This window comes from Lonchura striata, chromosome 5 (assembly GCF_046129695.1).
Source record: "Lonchura striata isolate bLonStr1 chromosome 5, bLonStr1.mat, whole genome shotgun sequence".
NCBI lineage: Eukaryota > Metazoa > Chordata > Aves > Passeriformes > Estrildidae > Lonchura > Lonchura striata.
In genome coordinates this window covers 43,668,778-43,689,362 of record NC_134607.1, presented here as the reverse complement: position 1 = coordinate 43,689,362, position 20,585 = coordinate 43,668,778, and the positions used below count along the sequence as shown (strand labels likewise).

The following is a 20,585-nucleotide window of genomic DNA, read 5'->3' as shown; positions in this document are numbered from 1 at the left end:
GAGGAAGGTGATGAAGATGTCATCACCAGAGACACTTACAGACACAAATAGGCAGAAAAACACATTATATAATTTACTGAAAATGCCATTAGTATGATACCAGAATGGGATAAGTAAAGAAAAAAATTACCATTTCTAACTTCTTTTCCTTGAAGATAGTGTTGTGACTTTGCTTATAGCTATTTTCCATTAAGCAAATGAAACACCTGTTCTTTAAACAGTTTAACGTATTTTACTTACTTTTTATGTAACTTGAATGACAGTCTCACTGACTAAGCTATTAACCTATATCACTGGCTTTTCCCTGCACACGTGCAACTAGCTTCTGCTTTCCCTGGCATGCACTAGAGAAGTTCCCAGTTGACATCCTCTCTTCCCCCAGTCCCTGCCAGCTGTTATGTCAGCAACGTGGGCAGATGGTCCTGATCTGCTTTGTGTTGTGCTCTGCACTCATAGAAGACGGTATGTCTCTTCCTCTTTTCTCCTTCCTAACTTTCAAGCAATTATACTGTAGGGAAAGCCTCTACTGAGATTGGGCTGAAAGAGCACAGGCACAGTTGATGCACAAAGACATGGCTGTTAAGATCTGCTGGTGCAGTAGAGGTGCCAAGCAGAACTCAGATGACCAATACATATTTCTGCTGTTGCATTTTAACCACAAATGTAACAACAGACCATACCACACATTGTTGTACAGTGTAGTACATTCCTTACAGTGGAATGCTGTTGGCCAGGAAGCCAATTGCCTTTTGTCCAAAGGAGGCACAGTGCTGGGCAGCTACAGCAGTCAGGAGCATGGTGCTGTAGCTTCAGGCATCGTCCAGGAGCCAAGGGATGTGGCTTGGCCCCTTTTCTCACATCAGCTATCACTGTTTTCCCAGCCCATCTGGGAATAGGTAGCTGAAGTGGGGGGTTGAGAATTAAAGGTAATGCTAAGGTAACAGATGCATTTTTAAAGTTAATAGCTATTCATAAAAATGTTTTTCCATGAAGTGTGGCACTAATGTTCAAATATTCTTGAGGTGTGCTGATTTAGCATGTATGAGTGTTAAAGTAATTGAATTTATTAATTTTTAGAACTTTGTTTTATAAATAAAACAGTTTTCAATATATTTTCCCCCCAAAAGCTAATGTATGGCGCTTTCATACAATGCCAGCATGCAGCAGTGCACATCACAGCTACACACATGCAAGGAGGAGAACAAAACCTTCCTAGGGACCAAGGTGTTCAGAATAAAATTGAAGCTTGGATATCTGGAAATGCTTCCTGTTAGTGATATCTGTTCACTTAGGAATTTCCTTTTAACTGGAAGGGTTTATAGTCCCATTCTCTAGGATAAGGTTTTCTGCAGAAGTTGTATGTACAAAAAAATCCTAAGACTGTCACAGAAAATAGTTTAAGTCCCCAGTTTATTCAAGCTTTTTCACACACCAGCCTCTTCAGTTTCTAGCTGTTCTGGGTAATCCTCACACATATCACTTATGTGATGCCTGTATTATTTCCATAAACAATAAACAGCAGCTCAAGACAATAAAGTGAAACTCAAGTTGAATTTTAAAATTATGTAACAATTCGGTGATTCTGGTTTATGGCATTTGTTCTTAATGCTTGATGCTGGATAAACAAAAAGACATATTTATCAGATTTGAAGTAGTTTGTGGTTGGGTTATTATTTAAATAGGATTACTTCTTTATTAGATAATCCACTGAAGTGAATTTCACCATATGCTAATATCTCTCGAGACACATTTTGAGCTTTCTGCAGATCCTGCATGTTTTAAATGGTCATAGAAAGTTCTGAATTTTCATGAGCAAAATAGCTTTGGGAGGAGATCAGCATACTTAGTCATTTAGGAAACCAAGCATTTCCATTCAGGTGTCTAAGCACAGGCGTAGGAAATTAACTTTGCACAAGCAAACTTGGAGGATATTCAGATCATTTTTCAAACAGTCAAGCTTGCTAAGGTATTGTAAATATCAATATGAAATGGATTCACAGTTATGCATAATTACAGTGCCCTATTTCTCTTGCTTCTAGATTAAAACTGAGCTACTACTGTAATAAGTAACCATATAATTCAGAAAAAAGAGAATTAAATTTACATAAAGTATAATAAAATTGAATACATTTTCACTTTAGAGAGACAAACAGTTCATTGGTAGTATAACTGTTAAAATTAAGTTTCTGAGAAAATCAGAGACATATCTGCTAAATGTGGAAAAGAAAATTATCAGAGGAACTATTCTAACTCCTTCTTCTCATAATTTTTCCATGTCACACACACCAACAAATGTTACTTATGGAAGCATTTGAAACCCTATGTTTTCTTAACAAAGACTGCTCTTGAGAGCACTGAGCATACAATTTGATAAGAAAGGATTAAGATTGAATACATCCATATTTGTCCTACTTGGAGCCTAGTCCATTAATGACTACTATATATGCAATGCTTAAAAAATTCTAGATATATCTAAGCACTACTTTGAAGACCAGCACTGCCATTTCAAAAATCAAGATTCATTGGAAGTGACTGAAGCCACAGCTCTAAAATGAACTTGAAAAATTATTATTCCTCTGTACCAGTAGGAAAAATTAATGCTTTATTTCATGGTTGGAGTTCACATGACACGTCTGAAAGGTTTAGCATATGGGCAAAACAAATTGGTGACACTCTGTTGTTTTCTGAATCATATACATTCAAAATCTGTACGTTATACATCTGGTGAAAAAGGCTAAGATAATTTTGTCTCTTTTTCAACAGTTTATAGTCTCTTATGCTCTGATACAGCTGTAGTGACATTGTAGTAACTATGAATGTTCCAGGATGTTAATTTTTCTCTAGACTTTTGCATTATTTAAAAGGAAATCTTACAAAAATATGCTACTTTCCCAGTACAACTACATTCTCTGATATATTTTTTCGTTACTTTTGTCAGAGAGAGCTAGCAAGACTAAATGATTGTGTAGCTGGGAGTTTGGGTACTCTCTGTGAATGTGAGATTTGGCTTCAAGTCCCTGCTCCAAACAGTGTTTCAGCTTTCTCACAGAAGGGAAGATCTTTAACAGAAAGGTCTGAATTTAGAAGAGAGTCAGTTGCTGCAGGAATGATCCTAAAAGTTCTACCAAGACCCTTTGTAAGCCTTCCACAACTTCAGAGCTTCTCTAAACCACAGGCATCAGTGGATGCATATTTATTTTCATCTGTAAAAGCCTCTAGCTGCAAGCATCAGAGATAATGAAGAATGCTGTAGCTCAGGATTTACCATTACTGGTATGATATTGTGCAAAGAAAATAGGCTTTTAGATAATGTTGAGCTTTATGCCATTTAAAGATAAAATTCAAGTGAAGTTTCAGATATAGGAAGTATGAGAATCTGTTGTATTTTGTTCTGTACTGGCAGGATCCATAAAAATTTGTTTAGTGAAAAATACTCTTCTTTATAAAGTTGAGGAACAACAAATTTCAGTGAATGGAATATTACAGATCTAGGAATGTGTGAAGTAACAACTGAAACTCTAGTACTTTTAATTTTTGAGGAACTAATCTTGGGGATGTTGTCTCAGTTGCAACCAATCCTCTTGACAATTTGTGGTGTTGCCAGTCTCTATGTCTGTAGAGATAATGTGATTCTCTATTTGTCTGAGGTGCATGCTGTCCCAGACAGTGCAAACAGCAACACATGATCTTACTCCTGTACACTGAGACAGCTGGAGGTTAGCCAGTGAAAATGTAATGTACTTCTTTGAGGAGTCTTCGAACTCTGGTTGGAGATTCTTCACAGTGGGGAACATTTGAGAATACCTCAGATTTCACTTGTTTGGGTTGTGAAGTCCACTTGGGACCTACATGGTTAAGCCCTAAAAATATTTAAATTCAATTTTTCCTGAAAGAAAGGCTTGTTCTGTGGTAAGACATAAGTAAAGCCATCAAAGAATGGAAAATGAAAAACTGAAAGACGAAAACTCTGTTCTCCCTCACAATACTTTCACATTTACTGTTGAAAAACTTTAGTCCAGCTTTCAAACTCCTAAATATTATAAAATTCCTATATTTGAAATTCCTCATGTACAAATTTGATGCCACATTATTCCCCTGCTCCCTCTAGTACAAGTTTGGCAGTAGAAAAGCAGGTACAAATGCTGACAGAGCTGAGAACAAGTGAAGCATCTTCACATTTCCTCTCCATGTAGGAGGGGCAGCCACAGAGCTGTTGGGGAGCTGTTCCCAGTGGAGTGGGAAGAAGCTTCCCCTTCACATGAAACAGCATGTAGCTGTGCTTAGTGACCTCCTGGGCCACCTGGTGTTGCACAGGATTTGGACACATTCACTGGGCTCAGCAGCTATCACATGCATGGCTTGCGTGGCGGCAGCAGTGAAGGAAACGTCCTCTAACCCCTTTTTGAAGACTTGAAGGAGGGAGTGCCCTTAGCCTTTACCACATCTGTAAACAGAATTCTTGTGTCAATAGCTTTCACAGCCCCCAAGAGAGACATGAGAATGGTTCAGTGGTCATAAACTGCCTGAAACGTTGAATGTCTAGACTTGACTGTTGAGGAAATATCTTTAGGCCTTCCTTTTATTCCCTCTTATGTGCCCCCAGTTGGTATCCTTCAAAGGATATTAAACTAAATGCAGCAAATATCTAATGATTGCATATGGTCACTTTGCTGACACAGTACCAGTCACTTCAGAGGTGTATTTGTACACATTGTCTCATGTATAATCTTTCTGGGTTACATTACTGTTATTTCTTACAGTCTTTAGAGCTGTTAGTCTTGGACAGATGCCCCACACCTGTATAGTAAGAACAATGCAGAATTATATAAATGGGTCACAGCATGGTCCCTAATTCAAAGAATGAATCATTCAGTTACAGGGTAGAGATGCCATCATGTTAAAAATAGGAAGGAAAGTGCAAAAAAAGCTGTTTATCTACCGCACAAGCAAAAGGCAATACCTACAGTAATAGCTGTAAGCAGTAGAAGTACTTGCCTGTCCACTTGATTATTGTCTATGTAGTCTCTAATGGTAGGCAGGGCTTTGAAAGGATGATGTGTAAGCTGCTGTTACTGGTGTTTGGGGCTGTTTCACGAGGACAAGTAAAAGGAGAAAACAAAAAGGTAATTTTGCTTTGCTGGTTAAGAATCCGAATAATCTGCAAGGTGTCAACTCTGAGATTATCACTTGTGTTCTGCCAGGAAGGAGTGGCTTAACACAGTGTACACCTTTCACTATTGCACATTTACAACTGTAAGAAACATGCAAAGTATGAATTTGGGGGAATGACCCCTGCCTCTTAACAGCGTAAGAGGGTTGGTTTCCTGTAGTCACTGAGATCTGCTAGCATAGCCAACACCTTTATATGATCTACTGACTAGCTGAAATTCTTTACTCTTGAGTTGTCTGATTTTTTTTTAGCCAGAAGGAATTATGAGAGGAAAAAAAAGCCAGTGCTGTATCAAAAGCAGCTGCACAAGTGATGGGTGTAGGTAAGCTGGTAGGGAATGTGGCCACCTGTGGAGCAATCCGTGCTCCGAGTGGTAGGGTTTGCAGCTGTGTGTCCAGGTGAAGGCATTTCTGTGCTTTGGGGCCATGCACTTTGGCCTGTGAGTTCCTTATGGACTGTGGCTTGCTCCCTGCTGATGATATGCTACTATTAGGGGTGTAAACAGGTGAGATTTAGGTTTCTGAATCTAGCCTGTTTCTCCCTCTTCTTTGTATGTGTAGTGTGTTAAGATATATTGCAATTTTTACTGATACTCAGTTATTATGTCCTGTTTGGAGGGGGAATGCTTCATATCTTCTTGCATCTTTGCTTTTCCTGTGTTGGCTTGCTGAATTGAGTTTCATCTCCAAGTCTGTCATTGCTGGTAATAAAAGCTCTCCTACAAATCCCCCTAGGCACTGCTGTCATAAGACATTTTTGCATTTTTAAGACCCTCCCTGCTAACTACAGAGTGGATAAAGGCATCAAGAAATTTTAATTTGATGATAAATTCTTGTGACTGCTCATGCAATTTTATTAGTATGTACAAACAGATTTTTTCATTTGAGGCACCATGAATGGTGTCTGACATTTCAGGGCTCTCAGAGCTTCCTTGTCTCTCTGGCTTCTTTAGGATGATGTCTACATCTGTCTGATCTTTATTTTGCTTTCCTGTCTCAGTTAAGCATCTCAGTAAGACTCAATAAGAACTCCTTGTACAGTTGGTTGTGTTTGTTTTCCTTTGCTTCTTGGAGTCCTTCATACCTATTTCTAGTTATGATTCAGTCTGATTTTACTTTTAAAGGGCACTGTAAGAAAATTCTTCACAGTTTTGAGAACAGCTTACCAGTCCACCAATGGCTCATTGTTCTTTCCCAATAATAATAGGGTATGTTTTGCATTTATGGTGTTTCAGAAGTTTATGAAGAAACTTTTTGGGTCCTTTGTTTTGCTGTGAGAATCTGTGAACTGATTAAGAAATGTAAGGCAGTTTCATGCCTACAGTACCCAACCCATATAAAAGTTATTAAAGGCTTAAATTAAAATACTAGCTTACCTATGCAGTCTTAGTTACCTTCACATCTGCTAGTTATTATGTAGAAAACATTACTGCTCAAGCTCCCTAGTAAGTATTTGAATGTGCAGTCCCCTCCCCTCATTGGTGTTGTTAACCAGAATGATTTGCAGACTTGTCTTGTGTTCAGAATAACCACAGGTACTCCTAGTCCAGTGCAATATTGGGAAAATCTTCTTCCAGCATGAGAGTGGAGATGATTTACTCATTTGTTCCATGACAAAGATTCAATGGAAAAGGTCTAGTTGTGAAAATTCTTCTTTTCCTTTTTTTCCTCTCCCTCAATCTGATGAAAATAATTTGTGTGTGAGAAGTCTGACTTGGAGAGGACTGTTCTGTTCTGTAAATTGATAGATTTTTCCTAGGTAGAGCATACAGTCAAATAGGGCCCAGAACTCATTACTATCCATCAGTAATAGAGAAATTGTATTATGTTTCCTGCCCACTTTTTAATTAAAAAAATGTGTGTGTCTTACACTATCTGCCATTATGTTCAGTAACTGCAACTAAGTAGTAATGGATGGGACATATAAGCCACATGTTCAGTTTATTTGTCTTCAGCCTTGAGTTCAAGTTCAATGGTGCTTCTTCTGTGAAAGAAAAAAAGGTAAATGCTACTTCTTTCAGACGTTTTTGTTTAGTCTTACTGTATTTTTTTCTTTAGTTAAGGATGTATATATTCTACCTATGCAATAATATTAGCTTATCCTCTTACTGCAAATGGAAGGATAAGGCTTTACATATCTTTTTCTTAAATTATATACCTAGATCTGTGTTAATATTTTTCCATACTTCTCTATATCCTGTAGCTAGCAGTTTTATTTTCTTGGCATTTGTACTAGGGTGTAGTATAAGCAAGCTTGTTAATCTTCCACTTGTAACATTGCAGTCCTAAAACAATTGCAGTTCATTTTACTGTAGAAAACACAATTTTAATGGCTGTTGTGCTATTTTACCAGTACATGTTCTTCAGTAGTTGTTCTATTTTCATCAAGGTTCATGGCTATAAATAATTATTTTGCCTTTTCCTTTTTTTTTTTCTTTTTAATTAATTTAAGTTTTTTTGTTATTGCAACTAACAGTAGAAAACTTCATTACAGAAATTCTGGTTCTAAGGATAACCAGCTCTTTCAGTCACTTCTTTGAGACCTGATTTTAAATTAAATTATGCTGGCCAAACCCTTATCTCACTAGTATAAAAATGGACTGTTGTCTTTAAAGCAAGTTTCTAAAGGAGTTTTGAGACCTCACCGGATGTAAAGATTATAGTCAGCAAAGAAGGATTATACTGTCAAGAATGTCAGCTGAAAAGATGGTCCTCCAGAAAAAGTTGATACGGTTCTGTTTGATCTGAGGATGCTATAACAGATAATGTAGTATTCATGCACATACTATAAATTCATCAGTCATTTGCAATCTGAAGAAAAGTATGCAAACAGAAAGATTTGTGACACTTCAAAGTGTTTGAGTACTCAATTAAAGGGAGAGCAAGGCAGAAGCCTTATTTCTTCAGATTCCTTTTTTATTGAAATAATAAAATGCATATACTATTTCTTCACTTTCATTCACATTTCTTTCCTGCACCTATAGTTTGTCCTTTTAAAAGCTACAATATAGTTGATTTTTTTCCTTACCATCGTTCTGCTCTTAAGAGGGATGTAGAAGTGACTCACTTTCTGTCTAATGCTGCCTCTAATTGGTATCTCATCTGCTCATCCCATCATTAGTGGTCTTTCGTGCACTGAAGTTGATCAGTAGGTGTTTCATGTAGCTTCCTCTTCAGACACAGACAGGTACAGTGCTGTTCTTGAGGCACAAATGTGCCTGGCCTGTTTGGCAACAGCTTTCTGATGTTTTCCCCAGTCAACTGTTACAAATGAAAAGGAATCACCTATTGACAGGTCCTAAAGGAAAAGGAGTGCATCTTCTCAGCCAGAATATTCAAAAGCTTCTGGAAACCTTTTACTCCTGAACAGGGATTCTGCCTCTGTCATTCAAGTCTTTGACACAAGAAGCTTCAACACATGAAAAAAGGTCAATTTCTATCAGTATGTTAAACCTGAAAAAGCCTTTGTATATCAGGCCTGTCCTCAATATGTCTTACCTCCAGTTTGAGTTCTAGCACATCCTTTTCAGCTCTCCTATTCAGAGCCTTTGTCATCAAGTCCAAACATGGCATTGAATTGGCGTTTAGAAATACCCATCCTTGTCTGGCTCACTCTTGTGATCTGCTCTGCTACTTCATACAGTATCTGGATTTAAAAGAATGTTGGTTTTAACATTATATTTAACAGTAACTGGAGGTGTTGCTTGTTTCTGTTTAGATGAGAGTCCTTATACAAAATCTGCAAACCAGGCAAAGGCACCTGATGGAGCACTGTCTGTGAGGAGACAGAGTATTCCAGGTAAGACTTGCTTCGCTTTTTGTAACGCCTAACTTGTTTTTGAGCAGCAAGGTAATACTGGTCAAAATTCAACTAGTTATACAAAGCAAATAAGGAAAGTTCCAAGGGAGCTGTAGGAAGTTTCCACGGTTAGGTTGCCTCAAGCTTTTTGCTATGAAGAACATCCCTGTATCTCTGTCTTTTGCAGCAGATTTGAGATACTGAGCACAGCCACCTCTTCATCAGAGGCTCATATATTTTCAGGCCCTCTGAAATATGTTCTTTGATATGTTTCGATAATAGAGGTAGATTGGCTCATATTTTCTACTACTCATCAGCCACGCTCAGAAGTCTAACAGAGAAGCACTCTGCCAGAATTCCTGTCTTCATGTGATTTTCTGCCACATGCAGAATCACTTGTCCATCCTTGTCTTTTGTCTCATTACGTTGCAAAAAGCTGGACCATTAGATCAATAGTTAGTTAAAATAAGTGATCTCTCAACCTGTGTCTCTTTTAATTACTTCGGACAAGTCTGATACATGTACAAATTTGACATACATAGTATGCAGCAATCTAGAGGGATTTTCACCTCAAGTAATATTTTAGAGACCTTTTAATGGAAACAAATGAACACTGACAGAAGTTGCACTCAGGTGGAATTACTGACGTTGCTGTTCTCACCTCAAGCACAGTAACCTCTGACTCTAAAGGAAGATGCATTGCAATAGAAATCAGAAGCTGTGAGGTCATGCCACCCACCTTCTAATGGTTAATATTGCCTGTGCTAAGTGGCTTTATTATTTAACAAAGACACACAACCCACAGAGAGTCTGTGGATGGGGGATGGAGCTCAGACCTTTGCCACTGATAGGCTCCAATTTCATCCCAACAGCTTTAGTGAGCAGCCAAAGCACACAAAGCTTTGTGTGCATGTTTCTATGCATGAGAGAGAGTCTTAGTATTGCTTACAATGAACATTCATGTTCATTCTTGAAAATATCGTAGTGATTTAAAAATTGTTATTTTTATGGTAGAATCATGAAGATCATAACCATTGTGAAAAGACAAAGTACAGCATCCAGTGTGCAGTTATTCTTCTAAGAAAAATTTTAATTATACAAACATCAACCAGGTCTTTTTTATCCAAGTCAATACAAATCGATATTTGTTGTTCTTCAGAGTGAATAAAGACCTCTATAGGGTACTTTTCAGGTAATGCTGTAGCTCATAGATGAGAAATATTTATGGCTTTGGAAGTATTCAACATTTTGATTTTTTTGGTGTGATCTTAGTAGCTATCATTTATAGTGTCACTACTGTATTTATAAAACACTTAAGCTAAGGTCTGAGAACAGGCTGAAGTTTGTGATTTCACATGACATTTTGAGAACTCCTGATGATTTTCATTTGCGTTATTTAAAGAGAAAGTTGAATAGAAATGTACTGGTACAATTTTTTTCTGACCATCTGATAAGATTAGGCATTTCAAGTGTTAAGTAATAGTCATCATGATTAATGACCATTTATTTTGATATTTTGATGCACATTCTGGATTTTTTGAGAGCATTGCAGTTAAATTTTTACCACGTGCTCTGCATAAGTCACAGTTTATTCGGAGAGATAATACAAGTGTTTGGTGAGATGTGCTTAGTTTTATTTCAGGTGTTCTGAAAATAGCAGATCTAAGCTTATATATATTCTTCATATTTTAATATAGTGATGGCATTTATCTGAATGCCTTGTTCCATCTCTAGACCTTAGGAGCCTCAAAGGATAAATAAGATTGAGCTGATTGGATATTTTAAAAAATTATAACTAGAATTCTTCATGCCATAGCAAATTCTCATTTTAGCACAATGGATGTTGTGGGTTTATATACATCAAAGACTTTGCAAAATGAAGCATTATTTTGAGAATTAACTTGAGCGTTTAGGAGTTGACTGAAGTTTCTGAAAATAACCTATTATCATTTATATCACTTGACACCATGTTTTGTATGTGAGATAGCACCTTGTAAATAGCTTCTATACTCGCTTGTCTGTGAGCATTTAATTCACATTATAGATTAATGTCCTAGTTAGCCAGCTTCGTTTGGCAATAGGAGATTCACTATTAACTAGTGATATTCATTAGTACAAGACCAGAAACAGAACAGCTGCTTTTGCTCGGGAGCAGGATCACCCTTCTGACATTATGTAAGTCAGCTCCAAATAGCTTTTGAATTGGAAGGTGTGGTGCAGTGAACCTGGTAAATTCTGCTGAACCTGGATGGGAACATGTCAGCTGGAGTTACTGTCAAGTAATCCTCACATGGAGATCTTATCCTGTATGGGAAGCATTCATTTCTATCCCCCCAGATGGTATGCCTGATAACACATCACATTTCTGAACTGCTAGTTTTTCAAGCTTGAAGCATGGGAGTACCTTTGACAGTACAGCTGTCTATTCCACTTGATGCTCTGTCATTCCTAAGACATGGACAACAGATGTTCTATTCCCAAGGAATGCTCTGCCTATTTAATTAGCCAAAAGAAAACTGGGTTTTAACCAGGTAATTGATTGTCTGCAGAGTTTTGCACAGGTTTGAACAGTCTGTGAAAAAAAATACACAGGATGTGAGATGGAAATCTTACATCTTGCTAATGGGACCGTGGCATCTCCCTGTGTCTGGTGAAAGTTCCTTCTCATGACATTTGAATTCATTTTAAAGGATTTCACTGCTCCATCCTCTTGGCAACTATCAAAAAGGCAAGCTTTTGTTGCTGTGAGGCCTGAAACTACTATACCAGTTGCAAACCTCTAGAGGTGGATTTTATTCTTCCATGTGAAATTGTATTGAAAGAGCAGTATTGATGGGCACTGACTGAGTGCACAGAGAAGTAATGCAATTCGGTAGAGGTTATATGGAGCTCAGGCTTGGTTTATTTTACAGGAAAAAATGTTGAAATAATCATTTTATAATTAAAGTCAGATGAGCACATACTGTGAGATCAGTGCACTGCGTTTAATTTCTTTCATCCCCAGAAGGACCAAGTGGATTAAGCATCTCCCTGGAGCAGAGCCTGCTTATTTGAGATGCAGAATGCATTATTCATGTGATGAAACTACATGTCATATTTACCATGTCTTCACATGGTGCAAAATGAACAAGCAACAGATCCTTTCAAAGGGATTTACAGAATTGCTGAAATAATAGTTAAATAAAATTATATGCGTTAGTATAATGCAGTTTGAAACATGGACTTTATTTTGCATATGTGTAGGTGTTTAGTTACAGTTATATATACATGATTGTTTGAAACGTTACTTAGCTTCACAGTCAGAATTTCTTAAAAGTAAGGCTTGAGGTAATGTTAGCATGAGAAGCAGCTTGCAGTCAGAAACAAACAGATTTTCCCCTCTAAATATTTAAATTTAGACTGTCAAGCAGAATATAATGAACCTTTTTTGCTGCCCTGTCCTTACAGAAGTCAAGGGAGAGAGTATACTGTGCCCCACTTAAAAAACTGTCAGGACTAGTGTTAAGACACATCAATGAAAACAATGTATTTCAGCAGTCGTGGGTTAGACCCTTCCCTTGCAATAATAGATGCAGGTAAAAACAACTGTAATTTAAAATAAGGGTATTTGATAGCCAGCCTCTTGAATCCCTAGGTTTAGATGGACATAAGTTCTGGACTGAGGTTTCCTGATTTGCCAAGGGTCCAGGCACTGCCCAGCCAAGGGCAAGTGAGGTCAGTAACAGGTGAGCCAAAGGTGTCATTCCTGGGATTGCTTATTCCTGCAGGAGTTTTAAAAAGGACATCAGCTATTCCTTTGGCACTGATACAATGTCAAGAGCTGATGGCAGTGCTCAAGTGGCACTTTGAAGTCAAGGAGACCGTAACATTTACTTCAAGATAAGCGTGTTTGTGTGCCGTCCTGAATATGGACAGGCTGAATAGCTGTTCCCATGATTTCCAAACTAAAATCCAGTGCCCTCTTATCTGTTTTAACAGCATGGGTAAATCACTCAACAGTAATGATGTGCAAAATGTTCACTTTATACATCTATTTCTTTGTTTTCAATTCGCATACTGAAAACTGAGGGCATGGAGGGGAACAAAGTGACCTGACACAAGTATAAAAATTACTGCTTTGTGAAGTGAGAATAAGACACCATAAATTTAAGACCAATTGAAATACTTAATAGAATCTGAAACAAAAGTTGCATTTGGCTTTTATTCCATATTTTTGTTGAGTCTTAAAACTTACCATTACTAAAAAATTAGTAAAAAATACCAGAGGTTTTTGAGGTGAAATGTTTCAGCTTCTCAGTGTTTCATTTTTATTTTGTTTCTTTGGGAATAGTGAATCTGTGCTCAATCTAGTTGGCATTAAATTTAAAAAAAAAATTAAATCCATACTTCTTCCTTCTTCTGTCTACTGAGAGACATGTGCACTGTCTCAAACTTCTGACTATGTAAAGTCTTGTTGCCTGAAGTAGTCAAGGACTCAGAAGAACTGTAGTGTGAACTATACACTCGGAGAGCTGCGTGAATCATCTGTGAATTCAGAGATTTTGTTTATTTTAGGATGATTGTAGTTGTGAGTTTTCTCTTTCCTGAGTAAATACTTCAAGAAATGGGTACCAAATAACAAAGAGTAGTGGAAATATTTCCTCAAAGAGAGGAGTCTTCTTGTTGTCTGGGACAGAAGAATAACAAAGCTGCCTGCCTTTGTGCCCTGCTCAACACGCCTAGCAGAAGGCCCCTGAAGTCTTGTCCTCACCATGTTGTCCAAGCCACTGTTGTTTCGCCTCCCATGGAACCCTTGTGCTCCAGCTCTGCCTGCCTCTGGGACCCACAGGAGCCTTCCCAAGTGGCATTCCAGCCACTTCTGCTCCACAGTGATAACGGATCTGCTGAACAGGCAAAGTACCTGTATTGTGGTGAGAGTGCATGCCAGCCTTTGCAGAGACAAGCAGGAAAAGACCAAACTAGATGTTCTAAATCATTCTTTTGAGGTCTTCTCCACCACCAGGAGCCTCTTTTTCTCTCTAACTAGTTTTTTTATTATTATTTGACATTTGCAAGTTTTGTATGCAGCTGCAGGGAGGTACTAACAGGTCAGTTATTAAAATAGGTAACTGTGCTCTGAAGGAAAATTGTCACGACTTTAAAGTCTGAAATTAAAGTGACTAGATTTTTCAATTCCTTTGTACATATGTAAATACTGCACTTTCTTTCCACACTACCTGATTCTTTGAAGCATGCTGTAATAGAGATTTTGTGTTTCAGCACAGTGTTTGATCTCAAAAACAAGGATAGCCATCAAACTGGAGGGAAAATAGACTGAATGTACAGCCCTGAGCACATCCTCTGCAGTGGCTCAAGATCTGGAATTGCTGTTAATAGACGGTTTGCAGCCTTGTTTGGGGGGAGCTTGGTAACAGGATTTTAATATAAAAATAAAATGTTAAACAAACATAATTTTAGGGTAGGCTGAATTTTGAACTGCTTAGCTAGAAGGGAGCACATGCAAATCAAAGAAGCTTAAAATGCCTTGAAAAGATAATATTTACAGAGCTGATACTAAAAAAGTAATTGCTGTATGATGTAGTGTCCTCAGTAACTGCTTAGGACACAAAATATTCCTAAGAGAAGCTATGAAATACTAAATTATTGTAATAAAACAAATCATATCCTGGGAATTTTCAGGCTCTGAAATATTTAAATATACAATGTAAATGTCATTAGAAGGCAGTAAGACAGTTTTCAACTGGTCCTTGGTTCTGAAAACATAGAAGAGCTGTTTACAAAAATAAAGAGGTATGCCTTTTTTCCCTTTCCTGGCCCACAGCCTGCTGTGCAGCTAATGCTCATATTCTGTCACAAGCTGCATAAATCTGGCTTTCCTGAGGGGTTTGTCCACTGCCCACAACTGATGAACTCAAATGTAGGTCAGATGGAAGCTGAAGGATTTTGAAGACCCTTCTTCTTCCTTCACTATGATTATTGGGCTTTTGTAATATCTGGAAATATCTGTTTAAATAAAAATACTATCAGAAAGCAAGCACAGATTGTGAAGAAATAAGAAAGTAATTGAATTTATATATATCTGCATATGTGTAAATACATATATATATAAATATGAAAATTCCAGAATCCAGTCTAAATTAAAGCCAGAACATGTGATCCAGTTATGATGTCACTGAATTGCCAATATAGAATTGCATTAGTTGAATTTAAGATCGTGTGTGCTGTGCCTCAATTTAAACCAGGAAGAATTCTTTACTGCATATCATAATAGTAGAGTAGATGGAGCGCATTAATTTTCTGTTGCAAGATAATCTCAGAAAAAAAGTGAGAAATCTGGAAAGTAAGATGGAGAGATAAAAGGGTTTCTAAAAAAAGTAAGTCCAGATTGATTGAAAAAAAATTAGACTTCTGAAGTGATCCTGGGATTTAAGTTCCATTAAGTAACACTGCTCAGGAGGGAAGATGTGTCCCAGGTTATTCCTGTATCTCTGCTCTTACCATCTGAGCCAGGGTCCCAGTGACTGACAGGTGTGACAGACAGATGACGCATCCCTGTGGGTGCATGTTTACCTATGTGCAAACACAGCTCCAGTGCCAGTTTTTTTTCCTTGGTGATCAATATGGCATTGGCAGGACAGTAAGTGTTCAAAAGCAGCTGTTCTCATGCCACAGTTAACCTGGTCCAATTCCTTCAGGCTCTTCTGCTGAATAAAACTGCAGAAGATTTAAATGATCCCATTATTTTTGGCAGTGCTCCTAACATCAGCAGGCCCCCTTGCATCATTTGCCACAGTGGAGCCACCTTCTCAAGCAATGTTGCCTGACTTGTGCAGTCCTCAATCATTTTTTCCATCCTTGTTGAACGAAACCTGCCTTGCCTTTAACTTCAGCTTCCCTCAGATTTCAGAAGCACTCTGATGTCACTGTGTTACCTAATCCTTCATCCCCCATCAAAATGTGAAATAGATTTTATTGGCTAACTGGTTTTGCAGAGTTAAGAGCATGATTTGCTGAGAAAACCTCTCAAAATCATCCTCGGGCTTCTACATCATTCTCATGGTGAAAAAAAAAAATAATTACAAAATACTTGAAAATAAAATGTATATTAGTAAAAGCTGGGTTAGGAAATTCAAGTGTGTGTCTACAAGAGCACTTCTTTTCCTCAATTTGCATTTTTCTCATAGACACTTTTACTACATACTTTTAAAAACCAGCACAAAATGCCACTGAAGAGATTTTAAGCATTTAGAAATCCATTAGCTGTAACCTCTGCAGTCACAGTTATTATGGTTACGATCCTGGGTGATTCCTGAGCAGAAGCAAGCGTTCTGACCTGTGAAATGCAGATCACAGGCTAGTAAGCTTTTCTGCACTTGAGGTGTTTATTATATCTGCAAAGTCATTTGCTGATTTTCATGTTTGATGAGAGGCTACAGTTGCTGTATCATTTACAGGCCTCCCTGTGTGTTTGTTTAACCTGCTGGAGGTTTACCAAATGGTCTGTGAAGCAGCTGCAGAGCTATATGTCTTTTCCTTCCCACTGACATTGAAAATGTCTGAATTTGCTTTCTCATATTTATTACTGAAGGTTTCTTTTTTTGTCCTTCCTCTTTTTCATCAAAATAACGTTGTTGGGAGGACTTCATATGTCCTTCATGTTTCATACACAGATAAACATGGAAGAAATCTGTGTCTTGTAGGAAGTTAACAAAGGTCACCGAGTTCTTACCTAATTGAGATTGCTGATGATTTATTTGTACATATTCTTTACAGGTCTGCTACATGCTGGTGTTGTTCAATACTGAAAAGGATTAGAATAGAGAGCAATCTCATTTGACTTCTTTTACCATGAAGGAGAAAATGTGTTAAGGGCAATATTGTACATAAGGAACATGAACTTTTTCAAATACCCAACTGATTCAAGGTCTGAAAATTTAACTGACTTGAAATGATTTTCCCTCCTCACACAGCCAGGAGCAGGTTTTGTTGCTGATGGTACCAAACTCCTTCATTCATGTGTATTTGGATTTAATTACATATAGCTTTGCCTACTTTTAGCCTTTCAAAGTAAAATATATTAATTTATTGCAGCTGCATTTTTTTCCAGAAAAATCAGTTTAGCTATATGTAGTATAGGATGATATACCATATAGCATTTATAACATCATTAAAAAACTGTCTCAGCGGTTTAGCTGTTGTATACACATTTTGGGGCAGGGATGGGCAGTTATGAGCAAATTGTTCTGTACTCAGCAAATGTGCTTGCAGTGTGTACATGTGCATGTACTCCTCTGGCCATTTGCTAGTTTGAAGCACGAGTCCCTAGCACCTGCCTTTCAGTCGCAGTGATAACACAGGATTTTTCACTGGAGCTTGGAACCTGGAGATAGGCTAAGAAGCATCAGTGCATCTCCCGAGGTTGGGGGTCCCATCTTCCAGGACATTTGCTTTCCTGCACAATTCTGGCATGTTCTCTAAGTTCCACAAAGGGAAGATACCCTTGTGATGGTTGATTTCGTTTGTTTTTATCAAAGTGTTGGTGATGTCTTTGAAAAATTTATTCTCCTTTAAAGGTTTCAGTTAGAAGAGGAAGCATGGTGTAGTGGACATGCGAGGAGAGGGAAACAAGGAAAAAAAGAAAGATGGTCAAGACTAGGTTTGAAATAGGAGCATGAAGACATTCTCTGAAAGAGACACTGGACTAGCTGGGTGAGCTTGGAAAGAGGGAGGAAAAAGGTCATGAAAGGAGGTGCCAAGCAGAGGGAGATTTGTAATCCAGGGATTGTGCAACTGATTGTGATCCCTTCCTGGCTGAACATTAAATTTGCCAATCTAAACAGTCACTGCTGTCTACAGGAAGCTGTAAAACTGTGAAATCGGACTGACTGTCCCTTGTGGAATACAGCAACCTATTACAGCTACTAGAGGTTCTTCTGGGCGACTGAGAAGCTAAAATTTAGTATTGTCCTCTTGAAAAATGACGGCATTTTCACAGGATAGCACAGCTGGGCTTTCTTGGGGCAAGAAGAGGGGGTAGCTTCAGAAAAATTGATAGTACCTGAGAAGAAAACCCACAGGGAATGCTTAGGTTCCCCAGTCTGTTCAGAAGTAAGGAAATGTATTACGAATTTTTTGGCAATATATTTTTCTCTGAGTTAAAATCTATATAAATGTTCTTCTCTATCCTGCTTTCAGTGCAGTATTGGAGGAAAAATGTGTATTCAACAGCAAAATGATTTCTGGATCATTATGTTGAGCTACTCATGGACACAGTATCTCTAGAGAGGAAGACCAAGCAGTAAATCTGTGTATACAGACTGTGTCAGTGCATTCAGAAAAGACTGGATAAGTTAATTGCCAAGAGCTTCATATATAAATATTAGAAAGACTGAGAAGCATTGTAGTCGCTATTGTGACACTACTGGATATCAAGGAACTGTGGCAGGACCAGACTGGGCAAAGTAGACTGGCTCTCATGCTGTCCCTCAGCCTCATTTTCTTGCTTTCCAAGATGGAGCAGGATTGGATGGAGTGTTGATCTGACTCAGGAGGGCATTGCTTTGTTACAAAAGTCTTGTGTTGCACAAATCTGTAGACAGAAGCATATGGCTAGCAAACAAAACCTGGACTTGTCCCTTTAAGGTCTGCGAAGTTTGCTCATCTGAGAAGTTTGGGATAATTTTCTTAATAATTTGCCTGCTTGAGTCTATCTTTTTATCTTATAGATAATTAACTTGATGTTTTTCATGTTCCTAATGTATTTTATAATACCTGTTTAAAGGACTTAATGCGTTATTTCCATCTGTTCAGGGGGTTTTTAATACCTCTTTCCATTTCTGCAGTGATTATCATTTCAGGGCATGAAAATAGTAAGGAAATAATATACCATCTACTAAAATAACACCAAAATATGCTATCCCAGATCTGGATAGTAGTTTGCCTCTTCTTTTCAACTGTATCAGTGGATCAAAGCTGCTCATGCTCACTCTACACCCTGATTCGTACACAAAAATCTTAAATTTGTTTTGTTGCTATAAAATTCTATGTCCATTTTGCCAGTATGAAAAGGCTCAAAATATTTTGTATGGAGGATGGAGAAAAAGTTTCTTTACTTGTTTGCCTTACACCAGTTTCATGTCTATTAATTTCTTACAATCAAAAGAGAAAAAGAGATTCTGGTGCTCGTGTGCCTTCCACATCACATTTGTGGTACATGGGGCAGACAGAGATATGATAGCATGCTTCATAGTGCAGAATAAAAGAAGTGGTTTGGTTTGTGCAGGATCTGGAAGACCAGAAGTTTATTATAACATTAGTGCAAACTGGCTTCTGTTTCTTTGCTATTTAAAAGTGCAGTGGTAAGAGCAAAGTCTGTTTGAGTTTCAGTGTATTTATTGTGAATTTATGGGGCCAAATAGGTATTTGTGACTGTCTGAACTAAACATATAGCTTCCTGGAATTTATCTGTATCTCAACTTGTATTTCAATTATATTTTAGAAGGACATTCAATCTATTTATGGTTGCCAGTGATGCAAAACCCATCACAACCTTTTGTGCTTAGACTCGCTGCATTTATTTTTAGTTTGAGTATGTGCAAGCTCAGGTTCACCTCATTTGTAAGAAAAAGTTGTTTTTCATCAAAATTCACCTCATCCTTTATAGTCACTTCACAATGAAATCACCATTTAATCTTCCCTTTGTTAAAGTAATCAAGTTGTGCTTCAGGGGTCTTTCCTCCCAGGTATTTTTCTTTAACTATTGTGAAAACTCTTTCATGACTTTCCTGTCCTCTCTTTTGTTACTAATAATCTTGGGGAATTGTGTCAAAAGAAAGAGAAAAAGCATCTGAGTGACAGTCACTACTCCACTAACACAAAGGTGTACTAAGTACTGCTGTGTTAAATTTTCTCCTTTATATATTCATGGTTTATATTGATTATCCTTGCCAGTGAGAGGTTTGATCACCTGCAAGGGTTCCCAAATAACTTTTTGGCAACTTTAATTTTGTAATTAATTTACTGGGCACCTGTTGGGGTTTTTTATTTATAGGTGCACACATCCATTCACATCTTTTACATTGGTAGAGTAAGGTACTTCTTTAACTTTGTAGGTGATATATAGGATAGGAGAATGCAGATAGTAATTTTTTAAAATTTATTTATTGTCTTTGTCCAAATTGCAGGTATCTGTCTCACTTTATGTCTGTGTAGTTTGGGGAATCCACTGATGTTATGTGACTAAACAAATAAAGAAGGCTCTTCAGTAAAGTCTCCCTTATTGCCAACCTGAAAAGAGTATAAGAAAGCAAAACAAGGAGTATTTTAATAGGGGAAAATAGCAACAAGGCCAAAGTCAGGAGATTTTATTGCTCTCACTCACAGAAAACATTGGTAGAAGGACACTGTGAATCCAAGCAGGAGCAAATGTCAGTTATCAATGCTAATTGATTTTATTGGTGAAGCAAAATGAGCCCAGCTTAATAGTTAACTGTGAGGCAAGATTCTGCCAAGATCATCTTCTTGTATTAGATGACACTGTGACCCTAAATACTTCTTGGATAAATGATATAGAAAATGGGCATTGACCTTTGAGATACTAAAGACACAATGTCATAGA

The 20,585-nt window shown here is 37.7% G+C and overlaps 1 protein-coding gene across 7 annotated transcripts in view; it reads left to right on the top strand.

Annotated features, from left to right (window-relative positions):
• The window catches only part of GRIP1 (glutamate receptor interacting protein 1), a 303,215-nt gene that overhangs the window by 194,608 nt on the left and 88,022 nt on the right, over positions 1-20,585 (top strand). For 6 of the 7 annotated variants that reach the window (XM_077783507.1, XM_077783511.1, XM_077783506.1 and 3 more), the window contains exon 2: positions 8,888-8,968. The exons of the other annotated variant lie outside the window; for it this stretch is intronic. In XM_077783507.1, coding sequence (XP_077639633.1) covers positions 8,888-8,968 — 81 coding nt within the window. The remainder of the gene's footprint in view (positions 1-8,887; positions 8,969-20,585) is intronic. 7 annotated transcript variants of the gene reach the window in all.